This window comes from Notamacropus eugenii, chromosome 5 (genome assembly GCF_028372415.1).
Source record: "Notamacropus eugenii isolate mMacEug1 chromosome 5, mMacEug1.pri_v2, whole genome shotgun sequence".
Lineage (NCBI taxonomy): Eukaryota > Metazoa > Chordata > Mammalia > Diprotodontia > Macropodidae > Notamacropus > Notamacropus eugenii.
Window position 1 is genome coordinate 202,716,661 of NC_092876.1, and position 24,150 is coordinate 202,740,810.

Here is a 24,150-nt window from a genome sequence, read left to right on the forward strand (position 1 = left end):
GAGAAAGGTAGGAGCAAAAGAGGCACAAAGCAATATGGGAGCCCTCATACTAATGTCTCATTCTCCTGAGGGTCTATATCCCTTGTGTCTTTATCATTCATTCCACTCTGTCCTTATTTTTATTCCAACCATCCAAACATCCACTCATCCATTAATTAATTCAACAAATATTTCATTAAGTCCTTGGTATTTGCCATGTATACTGCTAGATGCTATGGGAGATATAAATAGTATCTGTCCTCAATGAGCTTACACTCTAGAACAGAGATATAACATAGACACATAGGCAATGCAAACCAAAATATAACTACATTAGATGAACCTAAAGGACTATGAGAACTGATGAGGAAGAGATCACTTCTAATTGAGGGAATCAGGGAAGACACCTTGGAAGAAGTGGCATTTGAACTCAGTGAGTAGGATATCAGTAGGAAGAGATTGGAGCAAGGAAAGCATTCCTGGCATGGAGAACAATGTGAGCAAAGGCATGGGATGAGCAAGTAATCCCATTTAGTTGAAGCATATTGTAACAGGTGGAACATGTACAGAGAGCCTCTCTCCCCATGTGGAGGGGCTAAGAGGACAGATTCCAGGAAGACATAATGAAGTGCTATGGGGAGGCACTGGAGCATTTCAGACATTCTCTAATTGGTTCTGGTAACTATGGAGTTAGGAGATTTTTTAAAAGGATGAATAACTGAGGGTACCTTCAAAAATGTATGTTTAAGCAGAACCTCAGTCTTCTTTTCTCTTTTGGGGGGTGAGAGGGTGGGGAAGTACTTTTTGGTCATCTCTTTGGTTGACTTCTTGAACTTCTGCTGATGACGTCTGCTGAGAGGAAATGTTGTGAAGTGATAGGGCTTGGACCCTTCCCACCAAGGCCTTTCTTTTGCTAGGTTGAGTATTCTTTCTTCTATGTTTTAGGAGAAGGGATCAGAGGGCATGCATCGGGGCATTGTGGCTTCCCTGGTTTCAGTATCCAGGTTTGGCAGTCCCATCAGCATCAATAACCAAGGAGCAAGCATGATCTTCAGGAATGACATTTGGTGTTCAGCCCAGCAGTATCTGAGGCCTCATTTGGCAAACATGCTACATATGGACATGAACTTTGGAGGATCAGTGACATGGAGAGATGGAATTAAACTTGAGCCCACTCCTCCCAAAAACCAGGGTAGAATAGGGGAGAGTGTGTCTTCAATATGTTGGAGGGGAAGGTATGTACTTTTGTTCTTGTTATATCTTAAATATCTTTTTGCAAAGGCTAATTGATGTTAAATGGTTAGATGAACCTGGGACCTTCCTACTTGCCCCTGGGAGGTGAGGAGTGGGTAGCGGGAAGGACAAAGCCATGGCGGACATTAGCTAATAGCACTAGTTAAGAGATACCTCCCAAACTCTCCAGAAGTCAATTCATCTTCTCTTCACTAATCCCCTCTCCCTCAAACGCTTATCTAAACTCTAACTTGACTTTTCAAGATTGGCCCAACCCTATAGCATAGGACAATACAATCCCAACCAATTTCTCTTAACAACCATCCCTCTTATTCCCAATATGGATACACTTGTATCTTTGTCTTTAGAACCTTGAGACCCCTAGAACCCTTATGGGAAGATGTGGGAGCCAACCTGGCTCTGGAGGCCATAGGTGGCTTTTGAACAATTAGATGACATGAACAATTAGATTACATACCTATGTAAAAGGGGGACCATTTGGCAGTGGTGTAAAGATTAAACTGGAGGAGGAAGAGATTGGAAGTAGAGATCTGTCAGGGTTTGTAAATAATGAGGGCCTGAATGAAGATCATAGCCATAGAGATGGTACAGAGGGGGACAAGAAAGAGAGTTATTACAGAGGCTGAACCAAAGGGGACTTGATGACTGGTTGAGACAAAGAGAAAAATCAAAGATGACTCGAGTTGAAAGCACAGATGATGTAGAGAAGCCACGGCCATTAACAGGTATGAGGAATCCATGAAGAAAAGGGAAGGATTTACCTAGGAAGTGATGACTTTAGTTTCAGACACGTTCAGTTTTAGGCCCTGGAGGAACATTCAAATAAAGATATATAGTAAACAGTTGGTAAACAGAGTCTAGAGCTCAGGAAATGCCTCCATGACATGACTTGAGGCAAGACCAGCTGGAAGAAGGATGGGTTATCATAGCCCTGGATCTGAAGTCTAGTGGAAATAGTTGTAATTCCCCCTCTCTCATCCCTTCTCTGTCCACTTTAGACTTAGGCTCAGTCAGGTTGTTGAAGTATGTAGGGGTGGAGCTGTGGGACTAGGTTCCTAGCTATATGTAGTTGCAGAAATAAGGAGATCAGAGAGAATTATCAGTGCAATCTGAAAGCTGGTCAGGGAAGTTCCTCCTAGAAAAGAACACATACATACAGCATTTTGGTGAAAACACTCAGGGGCAAAAGCACAAGTGAAGACAAATATAAACTCCTACAGTTTGTCTTTTAATAGTCTCTTAGTACACTAATTTTTATATTTGATGAATAACCTGTACAGAACAATCAATTAACAAATCAATCAATAAAGATCTGTTAAGTGACTACTATGTGCTAAACACAATACTAAGTGCTAGAACCATATGTGTGTATAGTTATGACAGATTCTGCAAAGAGACGATAAAGTGGGCTCATAATTGAAAAGGGGGAAGAAAGAGGGGAAGGCTAAATTCCTTCTGGGAAGTTGCAGAGTTCTTTCAAGGACCTCACACTTGATGGGAAATGGAGGCTTATATTTTTATACCAACAAATCTCCCAGTGTTGTTCTGTGGCAGTGAGGTATAGAATCTCACTGCTTCTCAAGAACTAAAGATGAGTTATCACCTCTAGGGTAATAGAAAGGCTCTATGGTAGTAATGAGTAGGTTATAGCACATTAAAAATAAGAAATTAGAAAGAAGATCTGGATAAAGGATGTGATTTGAAATATATGATTGTGAAAGAAAATGGGTTGGTCATACCTCTTAAGCAAGGGATAACCAATGGATAGCCTGTGTGTTACTTTGGCACCCTTGGGTCCTTCTAATGTCTGGAGAAAATGAGGAAAGCCCCCTGAATGATGGATAGAATCCTTTCTGCCCCTTGTAAACTCATGGGCAAATGTGACAATAGTCACATAGTATGGGTAATCATGGATGGGTGCAATCTGGATCATTGAGGGATACCCATATCAATAAAAGTTAAATAAATATATTTTAGTATTTGATTAGTGAAGACCATTGTAGTGATGCCTCTTTCTAAATGGTGCTACATAAGCCCTTTCAAGACTGAGTTCATCATTCCCTTTGTAAGCCTACAAACTGTTCCAAGAATTATATTTTCCTTGGAATGCTCTGGGGCCATTGCACAACTCACCAATTTGATGGTAATCTTATGTTAGCTTGAGTATGAAAAACACTCTTCTACTCATTCCTTTCCTGAATCCTGTCCTGAAGGTAGCACCTTCCTATCTCTCCAAACCTCAAACTCCCTCTCTCCCCCACTTCCACTTGCAAATAAGTCTGAAATGATGAATAGTTAATGGAGTACTAAGTCTTGAGCAGACCTGGTTAAGTACTGAACTAAGTTTCAATCCCAAAGCACTGGTGACTGAATACCAGTAGGATCTTGACAGTCTCTATCTGGGTTATTTATCCTGCTTGTCTTTGATCAACACCTTTCAGAACTGGTTTATGAAGACTCACTTGATCTCAGGGACATCCTAGTGGGGTTCCTGAAAGTGTGAGCACATTTTACTACTATGTCCTCTAGCTGGCATTTCTGCTCCTAGACATCATCAAAGGCTTACTGGAACTACTGAATGAATTCCTCCTGGAAAATTAGCAGGGCGTTATTCTCAGTAAATTGGTCTCAAGCCCAGAAAGTCCAACTAATATATGTGTAAAATGGTAATGGATGCCTGGGCCCAGTTGTCTGGAACACCTTCAGTTTTAGGTCTGTATAAAAAAAATTTGGTTTATCCCAGAAATCTGACTAGAAAAAATAACTCATTAAATTTATAATATATATACATATATAATTAATAACTGGATTATTTCTACCTATTCTTAACACCAACTTTTACCTCCTAGAAGGAGGCAATCATCTTCTAAAGCATGATACTCTTCTTCATGACTTTGGTGCCTTCACTTGTATACTGGGTCAACTGGTACCATTTTGAGCCCACTGAGGAGCCACCTCACATTTCAGGAAAAATAGGGTCCCTTTCTAGAGGCTGTATTCACATTGAGATTAAGAGGGGTGGATATTGAAAAGAGACAGGATTGCACTATCCTAGGCTATAAAGTTGGGTCAGTCTTGGCAAGCTTCCCCCAGAGTCTATCGAGCATTTGGGGGTGAGAGGTTAATGAGGAATTGATGGATTGACTTCTTAGGTATAGTCTACTTCTTAGGTATAGTCTATCAATGACAAGAAGGTTGGAGGGAATCACCAAGCATTGCCTAAATGTTGATCAGGAAAGTTCTTACCCTTGAGAAAAAACAATCAGATTGGCAGAAGATACTCAGAGGCAAAACTACAAATGCATGCTAGGATATGGAACAAATCAAACTCTGGGAAAGTTCATAAAAGCAAGGATAAGAAGCAAACAGAGTAGCCCAGGGAATCTCATCAGTCATATCAGAAGATTTGACTGAATGGTTATCTGGTCAGTTATGGTGCCTATTTGTACCAACTGTTGATTTTCAACCCCAATTCCATCTTGCCCACCCTCCCATCCCTAGCCCTCCCAAACTTTCTGTCCAATTATTGCTCAAAGGAAAGATGCTGCATCAGTAGCTAATATTGCCAGGAGAAAGGTGAGGCTAGTTTTGTAGCCTTGAATGTTGTTTACTTACAGATGATCATCAAAGTCACTAGAGTAGAAACTTCATACTGCTCCCAAGACCACTTTCTGCTTGGAATCAGAGAACCTGGGTTTGAATCCTACTTCTGTTCCTTACTTCCTATATGATCTTGGGCAAATTTCTTAAATTATCTGGGCCCATTTTCTTCATCTGTAGAATGAGGAAGTTGGATTGAATGGTCTCTAAGAGCACTTGCTTTCTAATCTAAATGTGTGACCCTATGATCTTATGAAATGTAGATAGAGAGAAGAGATATGAGCCAAACATAGAGCCTTGGGATATGCCCATGCTAAGGGGTTAGGAATAGAAAGAGGAGCCTGAGAAAAGGATCAAGAAGGGATACCTTACAGAAGTAAGATGTGACCAGGAAGAGTGAAATATCTTAGAAGCCAAAGGAGGAGAAAGTATCAACAGAGAGGTGGTCAGCCAAGTCAGATGTTGCAGGTCAGTCAAAGAGGCCAAGGACTGAGAAAGAGAAGTCATCACCTTTGAAAGAGAAGTTTCAGTTGAATTGTTGTTATTGAACAGGTTTGTATAACACATTTCAGGACAGGGACCTGAGCAGATTGTGAGAAAGCAGTATGCGCTCAGGAAATACTTGCTAAATTGAAAGAAACAGGAAAATGATGTTTTTATGTTTTTTATGTTTCAAGTCTCACTTAGTGAATGAATATTACCTTTTAGATGTCTACCTATATGGAACTGAAAAATCAGAATTCCTCAGTCTACCAAGAAAGTTGAGAAGCACCACCATTTTTTGTCTTGGGGATTAGAGACTAGAATGTAAATAAACTTTAGTGAAAAATGATGCCCATTTGTGACAAGTAGCAAATGCAAAAAAACCCCCAAAACAAATAAAACTAACCTCAATTGTGCCTCCAGAGAGTCCATTGTCGATATGGGTTCAGAGGAGCTGGCCAGAGAGAGCCATGTTGTTTATATTGGATTGTCCACACATCTGCAGCCCCAGAGAGGGAAATAAAATGTTCTGCTTGTCCAATTGGTTATATTTCAGTCCAGTAATGGCTTGGTTTATATTGTTTGGGGTATTTTGTTTCTATCAGATCAGTTGTTAGCAGAAATATGTCTTGACGGCTAGGGCCGCCAGTACATGCTAGTGGTGACAGAGTATTTTAAAGGACTGTGCATATTGTGATATCAATATCTAAAGTCAAATACTTCTCTTCTACCTCATTCCTCTTACATAAGTTCCTGTTTAAGATCACACTTTTGTTTTGAATAATGGCAATGTCCAATATGCCAAAACTGCTTTTTACAGTCACCTACTTCAGAATGGGCTAATCTGCAAATTAGATTGTGTACGCTAGGATAATTAAGAGCTTCCTACAAAATAGAGTTGTAAGAATTTACAACACCATTAGAACAGTAGCTAAAATAGGTCCCAAATGCCTCTTCAATAAATTACAGTCCCTTCAGGTGCAATGAATATGGGGCTAGGATATCAAAGGTAAAGATAATCACATTTTTTTCCTTTTAAACTTTTATTGTTAATCTTAAAAAAAAAAAAATCTATAGAAATATGTCTCCCCACCTTCACTTCCCCTTAAACTGAGAAGTGCTCTGGGAGTTTGTGCTAGGAGTTTGCTATTATCTACCAGTCATCCCTCCTCATCCTTGCAGAGCTAGGCTGTCAGTTTCTATTAGATGTTATTGGAAAGACAGTGTGGTGTAATGGTTAAAGAGCCAACCTTGGGGTTATGAAGATCTGAGTTCAGGCCCTGCCTCTGATACACAGTGACTGCCCTTTGACTCCTCAGTGTTTTAGACCAAGGCTTCTTATTTTTTCAACTTGGGACTCCTTTCCCTATTTAGGCAAAGGTGTTGCATGACCTATAGGCATTTGCAGTACAAAGTGCACTTGCTTGGTGTTCAGAACCAAGGCTGCAGTGAAATTGCTAGATGCAAGATAGGCAAGCACTACCGGAAACACCTTGGATTCATTACACATTTGAGTTTGAATTAATTTTTGGTCGCTGCTTGTTCAGAAACCTTTTACTATTGCTAAATTTTTCTCAACCCCACATGGGGTCACCACCCACAGTTTAAGAAGCACTGTTTTTGAACAACTCTCTAAGATTTTGGTTGGAGAAAAGGTGCCAAAATGCTTTAATATAAGGAGCTTCTTTATCTGGGAGTTTCTCATACTAGTCAAATCAGAGGTCCATTCCCTACCTACCCTTACATGCTACCCTCCCCACTCTCTAAACACATATAACTCCTTTTCTCTATTAGAAAGCAATGAAAGACCTTGTCTGTCTGTTTTTAGAACCCAAGTCATATTTACTTAAGATGTTTGCCCCTGGGGCTTAATCTCAAAATTCTTTCAGCAAAAATGAGACTCAATGAGGCCAGGATGCCATAAAACCTAACTAAGTTGGTAACATTTTCATTCTGAACATGAATAATCAATCTGTCTTGTTGCAGCTTATCAGCTACATAGGCAGTCTTTATAAGAATAGCATAAGAGTACAGGAAAGCTAAACTGTGGCCACTTTTCCTTTTTTAAATTATGGAATTTGGAAAGTAAGTGGTTTGGAACCTCTAAACACTTAAACCACTTGATATTTTTTAGTGGAATGAGTTCCAAAAGAGGCTTAAGCAAGTTTCTAACAAAACTTCACATCCTGGGCATATTCTGAATCATAATAGTAAGGTGAGAAATCTTTTGAAAATGAGGTTGTAGGGGTCAAGATGCCTACTGGATGGTAGATGTGATGTGGGTAGATAGGATAAAGGAGGAAAAGATGAATTTATGTCTTGATCTTGGTATGTATAAGTAGCTTTGACATCTGGAGGAACAGAGAGGAAACCTCTGCTTTTTCTGTGTGTATATGTATGTATGTGTGTGTGTGTGTGTGTGTGTGTGTGTGTGTGTGCAAGAGAGAGAGAAAGAGAAGAGAGAGAGAGAGAGAGAGAGAGAGAGAGAGAGAGAGAGAGAGAGAGAGAGAGAGAGAAAGAGAAAGAGAGAGAAAGAATTTTCCATAAGAATTTTATTTTTAGTTTAGGACCATCTTGACCAAAGAGATGAGATGAGACAGAAGAGAATTTCTTATGCCCTTCTTGGGAATACTAACCTCACACAACTGCATGTATCATCAAGAAACTGAAGCGGTATTTGTTGTCAATGGATCTTTGCCAAACACAAGTGGCACTTTTTTTTTGTCTGCCCAGATCCTTGACTTGTAACTCTCATTGGTATCTCTTTTAAGGAGTTTGTATAAGTCCAAAGATGTACAAACTGAAGTAGAAAAAAGTGTATAGGAAAAAAATGTGCTATCTTTGGATCATAGGAGCATCAACCCATGTGGAGCTCTTACTGGAAGGGATCTCAGAAACCATCTACGTCAGCTCCCTCACTTTACATTCGACAGAACTGAAACCCAAGGAGTTAAATAACTTGCTTGAAGTCACATATGGAGTCAAACTAATTTCAATACAACTGATGAATAAGTGATGATCCTTTGGATGAGACAAAAAGACAAATGCAATAACTAAGTTAGTATAAGCATATGGCAAGAGCTTGAGGTTGTAGAAGGTATGAGAAAATATACCTCCCTCCTGTTGGTGATGTGAGTTCAAACATGTTTTCAGAAATGGTCACTTTGTCCATTGGTTTTGCTTAACTGTTCTTTGTTATAAAAGGAGCTTTGAGGGTGCAGTAGGAAGAGGAAGTCTATTCTAAAATGATTAGAATATTTAAATAAATGCCATCAAAACCTTTTTTAAAAATTAAGACATAAAAGAAATCAGATAAGGGGAGAAAACAATATATTGAATATAAGTAAAAAAACAAACAAAACTTTGAAGGATATTCTTCCCACAAGTCAGATTGTCTAATGGAAATAAAAAGATGGCGATTAAGTCTTCATATGACATTACCTAAGTTTGCTAACACCTCAATCAAACAATAAGCACTTATTAAGTGTGTTCAAATGCCAAGCATAATGCTTGGCATAAAATAGTTCCTACCCTCATGGAACTTACATTCAGAATATCTAAGAATTCAGGAATTAAGTTTCCTTTCATGAAAAATTACTGAATTTGCCCATCAAAAACAAGACAAAACTCAGTAGAGAAAAATGTTAGGGACTTTCATTGATGTCTAGGAGACAGGGTATATTGGCATTTTTGACAGACCACAATTTCAATATTGATCAATAACAAAATATTAATTTTTAAAGCTAATATAATATTGAAAGGAATTGATAAAAGGATGCCTCAGAAGATCCCCAAAATAGTTCTACTAAATCATTATTTCATAAAGCAAGCTTCTCTCTGTAACCCAAACTGCTTCAAATATTTGAGGTTCTACTTACTTAGCGGTTCCATAACCAACAAGGGCTATGAGGTACTAATGGATGTAGTGATTTCAATCATCACAGAAATGACTACAAGTTTGAAAAATTAGATGGATAAGGATGGTTCCTACACAATGCTCTTCAATCCTTTTTAAGCAGCACATAAACAAGATAGAATGGGAATAATTTCATTTGGAAAAGAGAAGACAGAAGTTAAGGCAAATATATAAAATTTCTCTACAGCAGATGGTGGCTGGTGGATTTGGTTTCTCTCATACCAGATGTCTCTTTCCTGGGAGTTTGAGCAGTATGTATTTTGCTGTTCAACTATAAAAAAATTCACAGGGGGACAGCTGTGGATTGTATGAGACTACTGGATGGACTCTGGGGATAATTGCTGAGAGTCAAGAGTTAACTGGTAACATATAGCAGCTGATATCTCTCCCTTCACTATAATACACCAGTCACTGCCTCATGAATAAGAAAACAATCACATACTGTACTTTTCCCTCTTCTCTCTTTGTGTTAAGAATTAGTTTTTCTTTACACATACCCACATATGCATGCCAGGATGAAAAAACATTGTCAGGGCATGTGATATAGTTAATTGAAAGCAACACTAACGAAGCATACACAATGTTATTTCTCCCTCATGATAAATAACATTGCTTTGGTGATGTTCAGTACATTAGAAAGAATATTCTGTAATATAGCCACTTACTTTCATCTTTGGTCGTGCTCCAGTTGGCATTGGATTTGTCACAAAATTTAGATCCAGGGCACTTTCCTCCTTATTACTACAAATTCCCTTGCTCTGATGATCTTTATTAAGGACACTTTCCACTTTTTTAGAACTCTGTTCAGGGAGAGAGAGAAAAAAGAAATATTGAAAGCATTTTTGTTAAATATCTTCCATTACAGTCCTACTCCTAATAGGGGCCAGGAGGTGATCCTGCCTTGTTGAAAACAGCTCCTACAAAGCTAGAAAGATTTTGAGTGTGGGGGCAGAAACTGAGAGTGAATGTTATTCTGGGAGCTGTCTAACAAAGGTTGGAGAGGCTCCTGGCTTCAGGAAGATGAATTTTTCAGTCACAGAAACGCCTACTAAGTTAGAGAGGCTGCAGCCTGTATTTGTGGAGGAGTAATTAGTTACACCAGTGAAATCAGAGCTCCTTTAAGTATTGAAAAATATTGGTTGAGATACAGACTTCAAAACTTCTAAGACCCATGATTTTTTAATTCAGTTTAATTCAACCAGCACTTATTAAATACCTACTATGCAATGGACATTATGTTGGGTGAGCATACAAAGGCACAAAGGAAACAGACCCTTCGTTTAAAGGAAGCAAGGTAACAAAGTGGATAGAACTTTGAGTTCATGTTCAACCTACTGTTTGTTATGAGGATTATTATTTGTTCTGAGGATCAAATGAGATAATAATTGTAAAGCACTTAGCACACTGCCTAGCATATAATAAGCACTACATAAGTGTAAGCTATTTTATATATGTACATATATATAAGGTAAATTCAAAGTTAATTTCTGGGAGCAATAATAGTAACAATGGTTGGCATTTATATAACAAAGATTTTCAAAACATTTTACATGTTATTTCATTTGATCCTCTCAATAATTCTGTGAGGTAGGTGGTATTATTACCTGTATATTAGAGATGATAAAACAGAGACCAAGAAGTTAATGACTTGCTCAGGTCAGACAGCTAGTAAGAGTTTGAGGTATGATTTGAACTCAAGTCTTGACGCCAAGTCCAACATTCTGACCTCATGTCGGAAGTGGTACTTGAAACTCAAAGCAAGTTAAGGATTCCAAGAGGTAGAAGTTAGGAGGGGTATGGCAAAGGCATGGTGGTAGGAAATGAGATGTGTAGAGAGAACAGCTGACAGGTCATTTTGGCTGAAATGCATGCAGCAGGGTAAATTTGAATGTGGATATTTCCTCCACCAATACAGATCACAACTCATCTAAACTTTAGAAGCAATTCTCTTTGGATGGCTCTGATTGAGAACTAGAGACAACAGAACTTTGCTAGACCAGTCTTCGGGTGACAGACACACAATCCATCATCCCACCTCTGACCCTTGCTAGCTATGTAACCTTGGGCTCCCTGACATTCAGTTTCCTCACATGTGAATGAGAGGGAAGCGGGAGAAGGGAATAAGCATTTATATAGTGCCTCCTAGATGCCAGGCACTCTGCTTAGTGCTTTACACTTGATTTATCCAGCTCCAGAGCTCACAGGTTCAACACACATTCTGTGATGAGGCACTTGTAGGAAAATTTTGCTGGAAGGCCAAATATAGCGTTGGTTTTAGCTAATTCAGATAGACAAATATTTATTAGTGAAGGGGGATGTTTATCAAGCTTTTCGATGCTATGCAGGGATGATGATAAGTGGTAGGGATACAAAGTTTAAAAATGACATTGAACAAGTTCTGAAAATGCCTACACACTAATAAGGCTATAATATGTACACAGATAAGAATGATTCATGATAACGACAATAATGGTCATAGCTATAATTTACATAGCAGCTTAATGTTGAAAAAGCCCTTTACATAGCTAGGATGTGTTCAGGGCAAAAGAAAAACCTGACAAAGTACTATGAGTAATTTAAGAAGGGAGAGATCATTTTCATGTAGAAGAATCAGGGAAGACTTCCTGGAAGAGGAAGTACTTGAGCTAGACCTTGAAAAACGTAGGGTGCATCAAAACTCAAAAGTGACTAATTGCAATTAATTCAATGTAAATTGTGGGTATGATTGTTTTGCAAAATATTATTAACATAAACAATCAGAATGGAATTAAAGAGTGTTGACTTTCAGTATCTTCATATTTTGCTTTAAAAAATTTATTTTAAAAATTACAAGCAGGCTGATTTCAGAAAAACCTAGAAAGACTTACATGAACTGATGCGTAGTGCAGTAAACAGAACTAGAACACTGTATACAGTAAGAGCAATACTGTAGGATGAAGAACTATGAATGACTTACCTAATCTTAGCAATACAAATTTTAGAGCTATAGAACCCACAAAATGACAGACTGAAACAGATCCCCAGCCCAAGACAACCTGGAAAGTTGACAGGAAGGGTTTTTTGCACTAGGCAAGGAGCAGAGCACAGACTAGTGTGGGCCACACTGGCACAGATAGACTGGAGCAAGCCTCAGGGGACTGAATCATTGGCAGCTATGGAAGTTTTCAGACTTCTCAACCCACAAACATCAAAAAAGATCAGTGGGAAAACTCTGTGGGATGTGGGCAAAAGAAGAGCATGTGATCTGACTGACTGCATCCCCAGCCCCAGCCCTAGGGTGGTAGCACAGCAGCTGTGGTGGCAGAAGCTGCTTCTGGAGCCCTGGGCCCATAGGTGGTGGGGATTGAGTGACTGACACAAAATCCCTGAAGAATGGGACAGTACCCCCAGCCCCACCCCTACTGGAAGCTGTTAACTATTTTGACAAAGAGTTAGAAAGTCAAGTATTTGGCTGGGAAGATGAGTAAACATCATAAAAGAACTCAAAACTATAGAATCTAAGTTTAGTGACAAGGAAGATCAGGGCATACGACCAGAGGATGGCAGCAAAGTCAAAGCTCCTACATCAAAAGCATCCCAGAGGAATATGAATTGGTCACAGACCATATAGGAGCTCAAAAAAGGATTCTGAAAATCAAGTACGAGAAGCAGAGAAAAAATTGGGAAAAGAAATGAGAGTGATGTTAAGAAAAATCATGAAATACAGGTCAACAGCTTGCTAAAGGAGACCCCAAAATACTGAAGAAAATAACACCTCAGTAAAGAGACTAACCCAAATGGCAACAGAAGTCCAAAAAGTCAATGAGGAGAAGAATGCCTTAAAAACCAGAACTGACCAAATGGAAGAGGAGGTCCAAAAACTCACTGAAGAAAAGAATTCCTTCAAAATTAGAATGGAGCAAATGGAAGCTAATGACTTTATGAGAAATCAAGAAATAATAAAATAGAACCAAAAAATGAAAAAAAAAAGCAGACATGAAATATCTCATTGGAAAAACCACTGACCTGGAAAACAGATCCAGGAGAGACAATTTAAAAATTATTGGACCACCTAAAAGTCATGATTAAAAAAAGAACCTAGACATCATCTTTCAAGAAATAATCAAGAAAAACTGCCCTGATATTTCTAGAACCAGAGGGGAAAATAGAAATTGAAAGAATCCACCAATTACCTCTGGAAAGAGATTCTAAAAGGAAAACTCCTAGAAATATTGTAGCCAAATTCCAGAGCTCTCAGGTCAAGGAGAAAATATTGCAAGTAGCCAGAAAGAAACAATTCAAGTATTGTGGAAACACAATCAGGATAACACAAGATCTAGCAGCTTCTACATTAAAGGACTGGAGGGCTCTGAATATGATATTCCAGAGGTGAGGAGCTAGGATTAAAACCAAGAATTACCTACCCAGCAAAACTGAATAAAATACTTAAGGGGAAAAAATGGAATTTCAACGAAATAGAGGACTTCCAAGCATTTTTGATGAAAAGACCAGAGCTGAATAGAAAATCTAATTTTTAAGTATGAGAATCAAGAGAAGCATGAAAGATAAGCAGGAAAGAGGAATCATAAGAGACTTATTAAAGTTGAATTGTATATACTTCTACATTGACAGATGATATCTGTAACTCATGAGACCTTTCTCAGTATTAGAGTAGTAGGAGAAAATAGATAGATAGATAGATGGATAGATGGATAGATAGGTAGATAGATAGACAGACAGATAGATAGATAGACAGACAGACAGATAGATAGATAGATAGATAGACAGACAGATAGATAGATGTCACAGGGTGAACTGAATATGAAGGGATAATATCTAAAAATAAAATTAAGCAGTGAGAGAGGAATATATTGGGAAGAGAAAGGGAGAGATAGAATGGGGTAAATAATCTCACATAAAAAATGATTCTCACAAGAAAAAGGTTTCATAATGAAGGGAAAGAGGGGGCAGGTAAGAAGGAATGAGTGAACTTTATTCTCCTTGGATTTGGCTTAAGAAGGGAATAACATACACACTCAATTGGGTATCTTACCCTACAGGAAAGTAGGGGGAAGGGGACAAAGGTGGGGATGTTAGGAGGGAGGGCAGATTCGGGGAGCGAGTAGTCAGAAGCAAACATTTTAGAAAAGGGATAGGGTCAGAGCAGAAAATAGAATAATTGTGGGGGGTAGGATAGAGGGAAGTATAGCTAGTCTTTACAACATCATTATTATGGAAGTGTTTTGCATAACTACACAAGTATAACCTATATTGAATTGTTTGCCTTCTCCATGAGGAAGGAAGGGGAGGGAAGAAGAAAGAGAATTTGGAACTCAAAGTTTTAAAAATAAATGTTCAAAAATTGTTTTTACATGTAACTGGGAAATAAGATATACAGGCAATAGGGTATAAAAATCTATCTTTTCCTTCAAGAAAGTAAAGAGGAAGGAGATAAGAGGGGAAAATGATAAAAGGGAGGGCAAACTGGGGGAAGCAGCAATTAGAATGTATGCCATCTGTGGGTGGGGGAGGGGAAAGATGGGAAGAAAATTTGGAACTCAAAATTTGTGGAAATGAATGTTGAAAACTAAAAATAAATAAATTCAAATCTTAAAAAAAATCTCACTCAAAACTCTCTCTAAGTTGTCAATAGAAGTTACAGTACTGTAATGGGAATTTAAATAGGAAGATCTTTCCCATCCATTGATAGGCCCATATGATCTGCTTAAATCACATGGAAGCCTAAGTCACATGTGGTGGGAGGAGCTTGCTGAATGTGTAGAACAGAAAAGGATGGAGTAGGAAGGGTAGAATGAGAAGAGGTGGAGCTGGAAGAGAGCTGAGAGAAAGTTGGTTCGACTAGTCAGAGCTGGGAAGGACAGAGAAAGCAGGCGGTTGGCAGTGAGTGAGAGAAGGGCATTTTGCTTAGGGGAGCCTGTTTTTGGGAAGGCCTGATAATGTGTATAGACTTCTTGGTTACTATGATGGATTTCTTTGTTGCTATGATGGATTTGGTTTTCTGGTGTTGGGATTTAGTTTTCTGGTGCCTGAATAAATGTTTTGGTTCTCTTTCATTTAGAGAGTCTGCTATATTTCCCAATTCAGAACTGTGCTGACATATTCATAGCTACCATAGGTGCTGTGAATATCACATTAGCGCTACAAGTACAAGTACAGGTAAGGTTTTCGATTTTTAAAAATAGTTTGCTTTTTCTAATTACATGTAAAAATCAGTTTTTAACATTTAAAAAAAGTCTGAGTTCCAAATTCTCTCCTCTCTCTTGTCCCTTCCCTCTCACTGAGAAGATAAGCAACTTGATACAGGTATGCACATGCAATCATGCAAAACATATTTCATTATTTGTCATGTTGTGAAAGAAAATACAGATTCGGGGGAAAAACTCCAAGAAAAATAAAGAAAAAAATTTAAAAGTATGCTTCTATCTGCTTTCAGACTTCTTCAGTTATTTCTTTGGAGCTGGATAGCATTTTTTATCATAAGTCCTTCAGAATTATCTTGGATCACTGTATTGCTGAGAAAAGATAAGTTATTCACAATTGATCATTGTACAATATTGCTGTTACTGTGTACACTGTTCTCCTGGTTCTGTTCATTTCACTTTGCATCAGCTCATATAAGTCTTTCCAGATTTTTCTGAAAGGTTTTTACTTATCATTTCTTACAGTGCAATAGTATTTTATGACAATCATATACCACTACTTGTACAGCCATTTCTGAGTTGATGGGAATTCACTCAGTTTTCAGTTCTTTATCACCACAAAAAGAGCTGCTATAAATATTTTTGTACATATATAGGTCTTTTCTTTTGATTTTTTTGGGATACAGACCTAGAAGTGGTATTTCTGGGTCAAAGGGTATGCAGAGTTTTATAGCGTTTTAGAAATAGTTTCAAATTGCTCTGACAAAGATTGGATTACTTCACACCTCCACCAGCAGTGCGTTAGTGTCCTAATTTTCCCACACCCTCTCCAATATTTGTCATTTTACTTTTCTGTCATATTAGCCAAACTAATAAGTGTGAGGTGGTACCTCAGAGTTGTTTTAATTTACATTTCTCTAATTGATGGTAATTTAGAGTGTTTTTTCATATGATTTATAGAGAACTTTCATTTCTTTGTTTGAAAAGTGCCTGTCCATATCCTTTGACTATTTATCAATTGGTTAATAATTTGTATTCTTATAAATTTGACTCAGTTCTCTATATATCTGAAAAATGAGGCCTTTATCAGAGAAACTTGATGCAATTTTTTTCAATTATGATTACTGTATATTTCCATCTTATAATTTTCCCCTCTTTATCTTTCTCTCTCATTGCACCCTGTCCCTTCTCAAACCTGTTTCACTTCTGACCACTGTCTCTCCCAATCTGCCCTCCTTTCTATCAGCTCCCTTTCCTTCTCTTAATCATTCCCCTCCAACTACCCTGTAGTTTAAGATAGATTCCTAAATACAGTTGAGTGTTTATGTTATTCCTTTTTTGAGCCAAATCCAACGAGAGCATGATTTGAGTGTTCTCTGCCTACCCCCATCCCCTCCTCTATATAAGCTCTTCTGTACCTCTTTTATGTGAGAAAATCATCCCACTCTGCCTCTCCCTTCATCCTTCTTCTAGTGAATCTCTCTTTCTCATCCCACAATTTTATTTTTTTAGATATCATGTCATCATAGTCAACTCACAACCATGCCCTCTATCTATGTATATTCCTTCTAATAGACCTAATAATGAGAAAGTTTTCAGGAGTTACAAGTATCATTTTCCTATGTAGGAATGGAAATAGTTGAACCTTATTGAACCCCTTATGATTTCTCTTTCTTGTTTACCTTTTTGTGTTTCTCTTTAGTCTTGTATTTGAAGGTTAATTTTTTTTTATGCTTTGGTCTTTTTATCAGAAATGCTTGAAAGACCTCTGTTTAATTAAACACACATTTTTCCTCTGAAGGATTGTACTCAGTTTTCCTGGGTAAGTATTTCTTAGTTGTAATCCTAGATCCTCTCTCGCCTGAAATATCATATTCCAAACTCTCTGATCCTCTAATGGAAAAGCTGCTAAATCTTGTGTTATCCTCATTGCGGTTCCATGATATTTGAATTGTTTCTTTTTGGTTACTTGCAATATTTTCTCTTTGACCAGGGAGCTCTGGAATTTGGTTACAGTATTTTTTGGAGTTTTCATTTTGAGGTTTTTCTCAAGAAGTGATCAGTGTGAACAACAAAAAAAAAAGCCTGCTTTTAGCCTAGACACACATCAACTCAACTTAAAAGATCTGTATCTTCTGACTGAAAGAACCAAAAGCTACAACACTCAGCCAACATCATGAATCGGAAAAAGCAGACGAAAAGTGAAAAAACCATAGAATCTTTCTATGGGGATAAGGACCAAAACACAAACACCAAAGAGGTCAGAGCTGAGACTGTACTTCCATCTGAAACCTCAGATGGGACTATGAATTTCTCGCAAGCACAACTAGATTACCTGGAACATCTGAAGAAGGATATAAAAGAAAAACTGGCCAATGATTTTAAAATTATAAAAAAATAATTCACTGATGAGAACATCACTCTGAAAAAGAAAATTGAGGAAATGGAAAAGGAAGTTCAAAAATTAACTGGAGAGAATAATTCCCTAAAAGGAAGAGTTAATCAAATGGAAAAGGAAACCCAAAACCTAATTGGGAAAATTGATCAGATGGAAAAGGAAACCCAAAACCTAACTGGGAAAATTGGTCGAATGGAAAAAGAAGTACAAAAATTAAATGGAGAAAATAGCTCCTTAAAGGGAAAAATTGGTCAGATGGAAAAGGAGATGCAAAAGCTAACTGAAGAAAACAATACAATGAAGATTAGAATTGGGCAAGTAGAAACTAATGACTCAATGAGGCAACAAGAATCAGTCAAACAAAATCTAAAGAATGAAAAGATAGAAGAAAATGTAAAATATTTAATTGGAAAAACAACTGACCTGGAAAATAGATCCAGGAGGGAAAATTTAAGAATTATTGGCCTGCCAGAAACCCATGATGAAGAAAAGAGTCTGGACAATATCTTCCAGGAAATCATCAAGGAAAACTGCCCAGAAGTACTAGACTCAGAGGGCAAAATAGTCATCGAAAGAATCCACCGTTCCCCTCCTGAAAGGGATCCCAAACTCAAAACCCCAAGAAATATAGTTGCCAAATTCCAGAGCTATCAAATGAAGGAGAAAATACTACAAGCAGCCAGAAAGAAACAATTCAAATATCAAGGACACACAGTCAGGATCACACAGGACCTTGCAGCTTCTACATTAAAAGATCGAAAGAATTGGAACCCAATATTCCGTAAGGCAAAGGAGTTGGGACTTCAACCAAGGATCAACTACCCAGCAAAGTTCAGCATAACATTTCAGGCAAGGAGAAAGTCATTCAACGAAATAAGGGATTTCCAGAGCTTCCTGACCAAAACACCAGAACTCAATAGACAATTTGATCTTCAAATGCAGGTCTCCAGAGAATCATAAAAAGGTAAACAGAGGGGGGAAAAAACAAAAACAAAAACTTGCTACTCAATTAGGGCAAACTGTTTACCTCCCTATAAGGGAAGATGATACCTGTTAATCTTGAGAACTATGCAGCTATTATGATAAAAGGGATATATGTAGAGGGAACGGGCATAAAGTAAATGATGTCATGTCAAAAATATGATTTAAGTATGAGAAGGGAATGTAATAGGAGGTGTGGAAAGGGGGAAGCAGAAAATGGCAAATTATATCACAGGAAGAAGTACAAAACTATAGTAGAGGGAAGGAGGGGAGGGAGATGAGCATTGTTTGAGAGGTACTCTCATCTGATTTGTTCAAAGGAGGGAACAATAATCTTAAGTAGATAATCCTAACTAGCTCTATAGGTAGTAGGAGGGGAAGGGGAAAGAAAGGGGAGGGTGGCTAAAAGGGAGGAAAGAAGCAATAAGAGTAAAGGGGAGTAAAAGGGAGGGGGGCTAAAAGAAGGAAGGGAAGGGTGCAGGAGGAGGGGGAGAAAAGTGAATACTATTGAGGAGGGGAAGGGAGACGGGAGAGCTAAAAGCACAAATGGTGGGAAAGAGGTTGGAGGGAAATACACAGATTGTAATCATAACTGTGAATGTGAATGGAATGAACTCTCCCATAAAACGGAGACAGATAGCAGAATGGATTAAAAGCCATAATCCAACAATATGCTGCTTACAAGAAACACATTTGAAATGGGGGGATACACATAGGATAAAGGTCAAAGGATGGAGCAGAATATATTGTGCTTCAGCTCATGTAAGAAAGGCAGGAGTAGCAATCCTAATCTCAGACAAAGCAAAAGCAGAAATAGATCTAATCAAAAGGGATAAGGATGGAAACTATATCCTGCTAAAAGGCACCATAGACAATGAAGCAATATCATTACTAAACATGTATGCTCCAAGTGGTATAGCATCCAGATTCTTAGAGGAGAGGTTGGGGGAGTTGAAGGAAGAAATTGATAGCAAAACTATACTAGTGGGGGACCTCAACCTCCCCCTCTCTGAACTCGATAAATCCAACCTCAAAATAAACAAGAAAGAGGTTAAGGAGGTAAATAAAACTCTGGATAAGGTAGATATGATAGATCTTTGGAGAAAATTAAATGGGAATAGAAAGGAATATACCTTTTTCTCAGCGGTACAAGGAACATTTACAAAAATTGACCTTGTACTAGGACATAAAAATCTCACAATCCAGTGCAGAAAGGTAGAGATAATCAATGCATCCTTTTCAGATCATAATGCATTAAAAATTACATGTAATAAAAGGCCATGGAAAGAGAAACCAAAAATCAATTGGAAACTAAATAATCTAATTCTAAAGAAGGGTTGGGTTAAAGAAGAAATCATAGAAACAATCAACAATTTCATTCGAGAGAATGACAATAGTGAGACAACATACCAAAACTTATGGGATAGTGCAAAAGCAGTTATTAGGGGAAGTTTTATATCTTTGAACGCTTACATAAATAAAATAGAGAAAGAGGAGATCAATGACTTAGGCTTGCAGTTGAAAAAGCTAGAAAAAGAACAAATTGAAAATCCCCAAGTAAATACCAAATTAGAAATACTGAAAACCAAAGGGGAGATTAATAAAATTGAAATTAAGAAAACTATTGAATTAATAAATAAAACCAATAGTTGGTTTTATGAAAAAACTAATAAAATTGATAAACCTTTGGTCAATCTGATTAAAAAAAAGAAAGAAGAAAACCAAATTACTAATATTAAAAATGAAAGGGGTGAACTCACCTCCAATGAGGAGGAAATTAAAACAATAATTAGAAACTACTTTGCCCAACTTTATGCCCACAAATTCGATAATCTAAACGAGATGGATGAATATTTTAAAAAATACAAATTGCCCAGATTAACAGAAGAGGAAGTTGAATACTTAAACAACCCCATCTCAGAAAAAGAAATTGAACAAGCCATCAATGAACTCCCTAGGAAAAAATCTCCAGGGCCAGATGGATTCACAAGTGAATTCTATCAAACATTTAAAGAACAGTTAATTCCAATACTACATACACTATTCTTGAAAATTGGGGAAGAAGGAGTCCTCCCAAATTCTTTCTATGATACAAATATGGTTTTGATACCCAAACCAGGAAGAAACAAAACAGAGAAAGAAAATTATAGACCAATTTCCCTAATGAATATAGATGCAAAAATTTTAATTAAGATTTTAGCAAAACGAATACAGCATCTTATCACGAGATTAATACATTATGATCAGGTAGGATTCATACCAGGACTACAGGGCTGGTTCAATATTAGGAAAACTATTAGCATTATCCATCACATCAACAACAAAGCTAACAAAAACCACATGATTATCTCAATAGATGCAGAAAAAGCTTTTGACAAAATACAACATCCATTCCTACTAAAAACATTGGAGAACGTAGGAATAAAGGGAACTTTCCATAAAATAATAAGCAGTATCTATCTAAAACCTTCAGCAAGCATTATATGCAATGGAGATAAGCTAGATGCATTCCCAATAAGATCAGGGGTGAAACAAGGTTGTCCATTATCACCACTATTATTCAATATGGTACTAGAAATGTTAGCTGTAGCAATTAGACTAGATAAAGATATTCAAGGAATAAGAATAGCCAAAGAAGAAACTAAGTTATCACTCTTTGCAGATGACATGATGATTTACCTAGAGAATCCCAGAGATTCAAGGAAAAAGTTACTTGAATTAAGAAACAACTTTGGCAAAGTTGCAGGGTACAAAATAAACCCACACAAATCTTCTGCATTCCTATATATTAGCAACAAAGTCCAACAACAAGAGATAGAAAGAGAAATCCCATTTAAAGCTAGGGTACACAGTATAAAATACTTAGGAGTCTACCTGCCAAAACAAACCCAGGGATTATATGAACACAATTACAAGACACTTTTTGCACAAATAAAGTCAGATTTAAGTAAGTGGAACAACATTAGTTGCTCATGGGTAGGCCGTGCTAATATAATAAAAATGACAATTCTACCCAAATTAGTATACTTATTTAGTGCCATACCAATTAAACTATCAGACAATTACTTTCTAGAGCTGGACAAAATAATATCAAAATTCATTTGGAAAAACAAAAGGTCCAGAATATCAAAGGGACTAATGAAAAGAAATGCTTGGGAAGGTGGCCTAGCACTACCAGACCTCAAACTGTACTATAAAGCAGCAATTATCAAAACCACTTGGTATTGGCTAAGAAACAGAGAGGTAGACAAGTGGAATAGACTTGGCACTCAAGATGCAGTAGGCAAGGAATATAGCAACCTTCTGTTTGATAAACCCAAGGACCCCAGCTTCTGGGATAAGAACTCATTGTTTGACAAAAATTGCTGGGAAAACTGGATAACAGTGTGGCGGAAATTAGGCATAGACCCATACCTGACACCGTACACAAGAATAAAGTCCAAATGGGTACATGATTTAGGTATAAAGATTGATACCATGAATAAACTGGAGAAGCAAGGAATAGTGTATTTATCAGATCTATGGAGAAGGGAAGAATTCTTTACTAAAGGAGAGATAGAAAGCATTATGAAATGCAAAATGGATAACTTTGATTACATTAAACTGAGAAGTTTTTGCACAACCAAACCCAATGCAACCAAAATCCGGAGGGATGTAGTAAATTGGGAAAGAATTTTTACAGCTAAGCTCGGGGATAAAGGCCTCATTTCTAGAATATATAGAGAACTGACCCAAATGTATAATCATACAAGTCATTCCCCAATTGATAAATGGTCAAAGGATATGAACAGGCAATTTTCAGAGGAAGAAATTAAAGCTATCCATAATCATATGAAAAGATGTTCTAAATCACTATTGGTTAGAGAGATGCAAATCAAAACAACTCTGAGGTACCACATCACACCTATAAGATTGGCAAACATGACAGAACAAGAAAATGATAAATGCTGGAGAGGATGTGGGAGAGTTGGAACACTAATTCATTGTTGGTGGAGCTGCGAGCGCATCCAACCATTCTGGAGAGCAATTTGGAACTATGCCCAAAGGGCTACAAAAATGTGCATACCCTTTGACCCAGCCATATCGCTACTAGGACTATATCCCCAAGAGATCATAAAAATGGGAAAGGGTCCCACATGTACAAAAATATTTATAGCAGCACTCTATGTAGTTGCCAAGAACTGGAAGTCAAGGGGATGTCCATCAATTGGGGAATGGCTGAATAAATTATGGTATATGGAGTACTATTGTGCCATAAGAAATGATGAACAAGAAGACTTCAGAGAGGCCTGGAAGGACTTATATGACCTGATGCTGAGTGAAAGGAGAAGAACCAGGAGAACTTTATGCACAGCAACGACCACAGTGTGTGAGAGTTTTTTCTGGTAGACTTAGATTTTTGTAATAACACAAGAACTTCTTACAAAAAAAAAAAAATCCCAGTTGTGGATCTCAAGGCAAAATGCCTTCCACACTCAGAGAGAGAAATATGGAAGTCACTCACATAATGTTGCAGATCATGTTTGTGTAAGTGTATGTGTTTGTGTATCATGTTCTGATTTGTTATACGATTTCTTTCATTTATCTTAGTCTGACTACATAGCATGACTATAGTGAAAATATACTCAATAGGAAAATAAAAAATAAAAAAAAAAAGAAGTGATCAGTGTATTCTTTAAATTTCTATTTTATTCTCTAGAATATCAGGGCAGTTTTCCTTGATAATGTCTATATCACAGGAAGAGGCACAAAACTCTATTACAGTAGAGGGAAAGAGGGGAGGGAGATGAGCATGGTTTGATATTTACTCTCATCTGATTTAGTTCAAGGAGGGAACAACAAAATTAAGTATATAAATCTAACCAGCTCTATAGGCAGCAGAAGGGGAAGGGGAAGAGAAAAGGAAAGGGAGGCTAAAAGGGAGGGAAGAAGTAGTAAGGGTAAAAGAGAATAAAAGGGAGGAGGGCTGAAAGAAGGAAGGGAAGAATGCAGGAGGTGGTGGTCAAAAATTAAAACTCTATTGTGCAGAGGAAGGGAGGAGGGAGAACTAAATGTACAAACAGGGGGAAAGAGGATGGAGGGAAAGAACACAGATAGTAATCATAACTGTGAATGTGAATGGAATGAACTCTCCCATAAAATAGAAATGGATAGCAGAACAGATTAAAAACCATAATCCAACAATATGTTGTTTATAAGAAACACATTTGAAACAGGGGGATACACACAGGGTAAAGGTAAAAGGTTGGAGCAGAATATATTATGCTTCATCTGATGTAAAAAAAACAAAAAAAAAAACAGGGGTAGTAATCCTAATCTCAGACAAAGTAAAAGCAGAAATAGATCTAATCAAAAGAGATAAGAAAGGAAACTATATCCTGCTAAAAGGCACCATAGAC

At 37.5% G+C, this 24,150-nt stretch overlaps 1 protein-coding gene across 11 annotated transcripts in view; it reads right to left on the reverse strand.

Moving 5' to 3' along the window:
* STARD13 (StAR related lipid transfer domain containing 13) overlaps nt 1-24,150 on the reverse strand; it is a 750,665-nt gene that overhangs the window by 458,327 nt on the left and 268,188 nt on the right. For all 11 annotated transcript variants that reach the window (XM_072616415.1, XM_072616414.1, XM_072616416.1 and 8 more), the window contains one exon: nt 9,898-10,032. In XM_072616415.1, the coding sequence (XP_072472516.1) occupies nt 9,898-10,032 (135 nt within the window). The remainder of the gene's footprint in view (nt 1-9,897; nt 10,033-24,150) is intronic.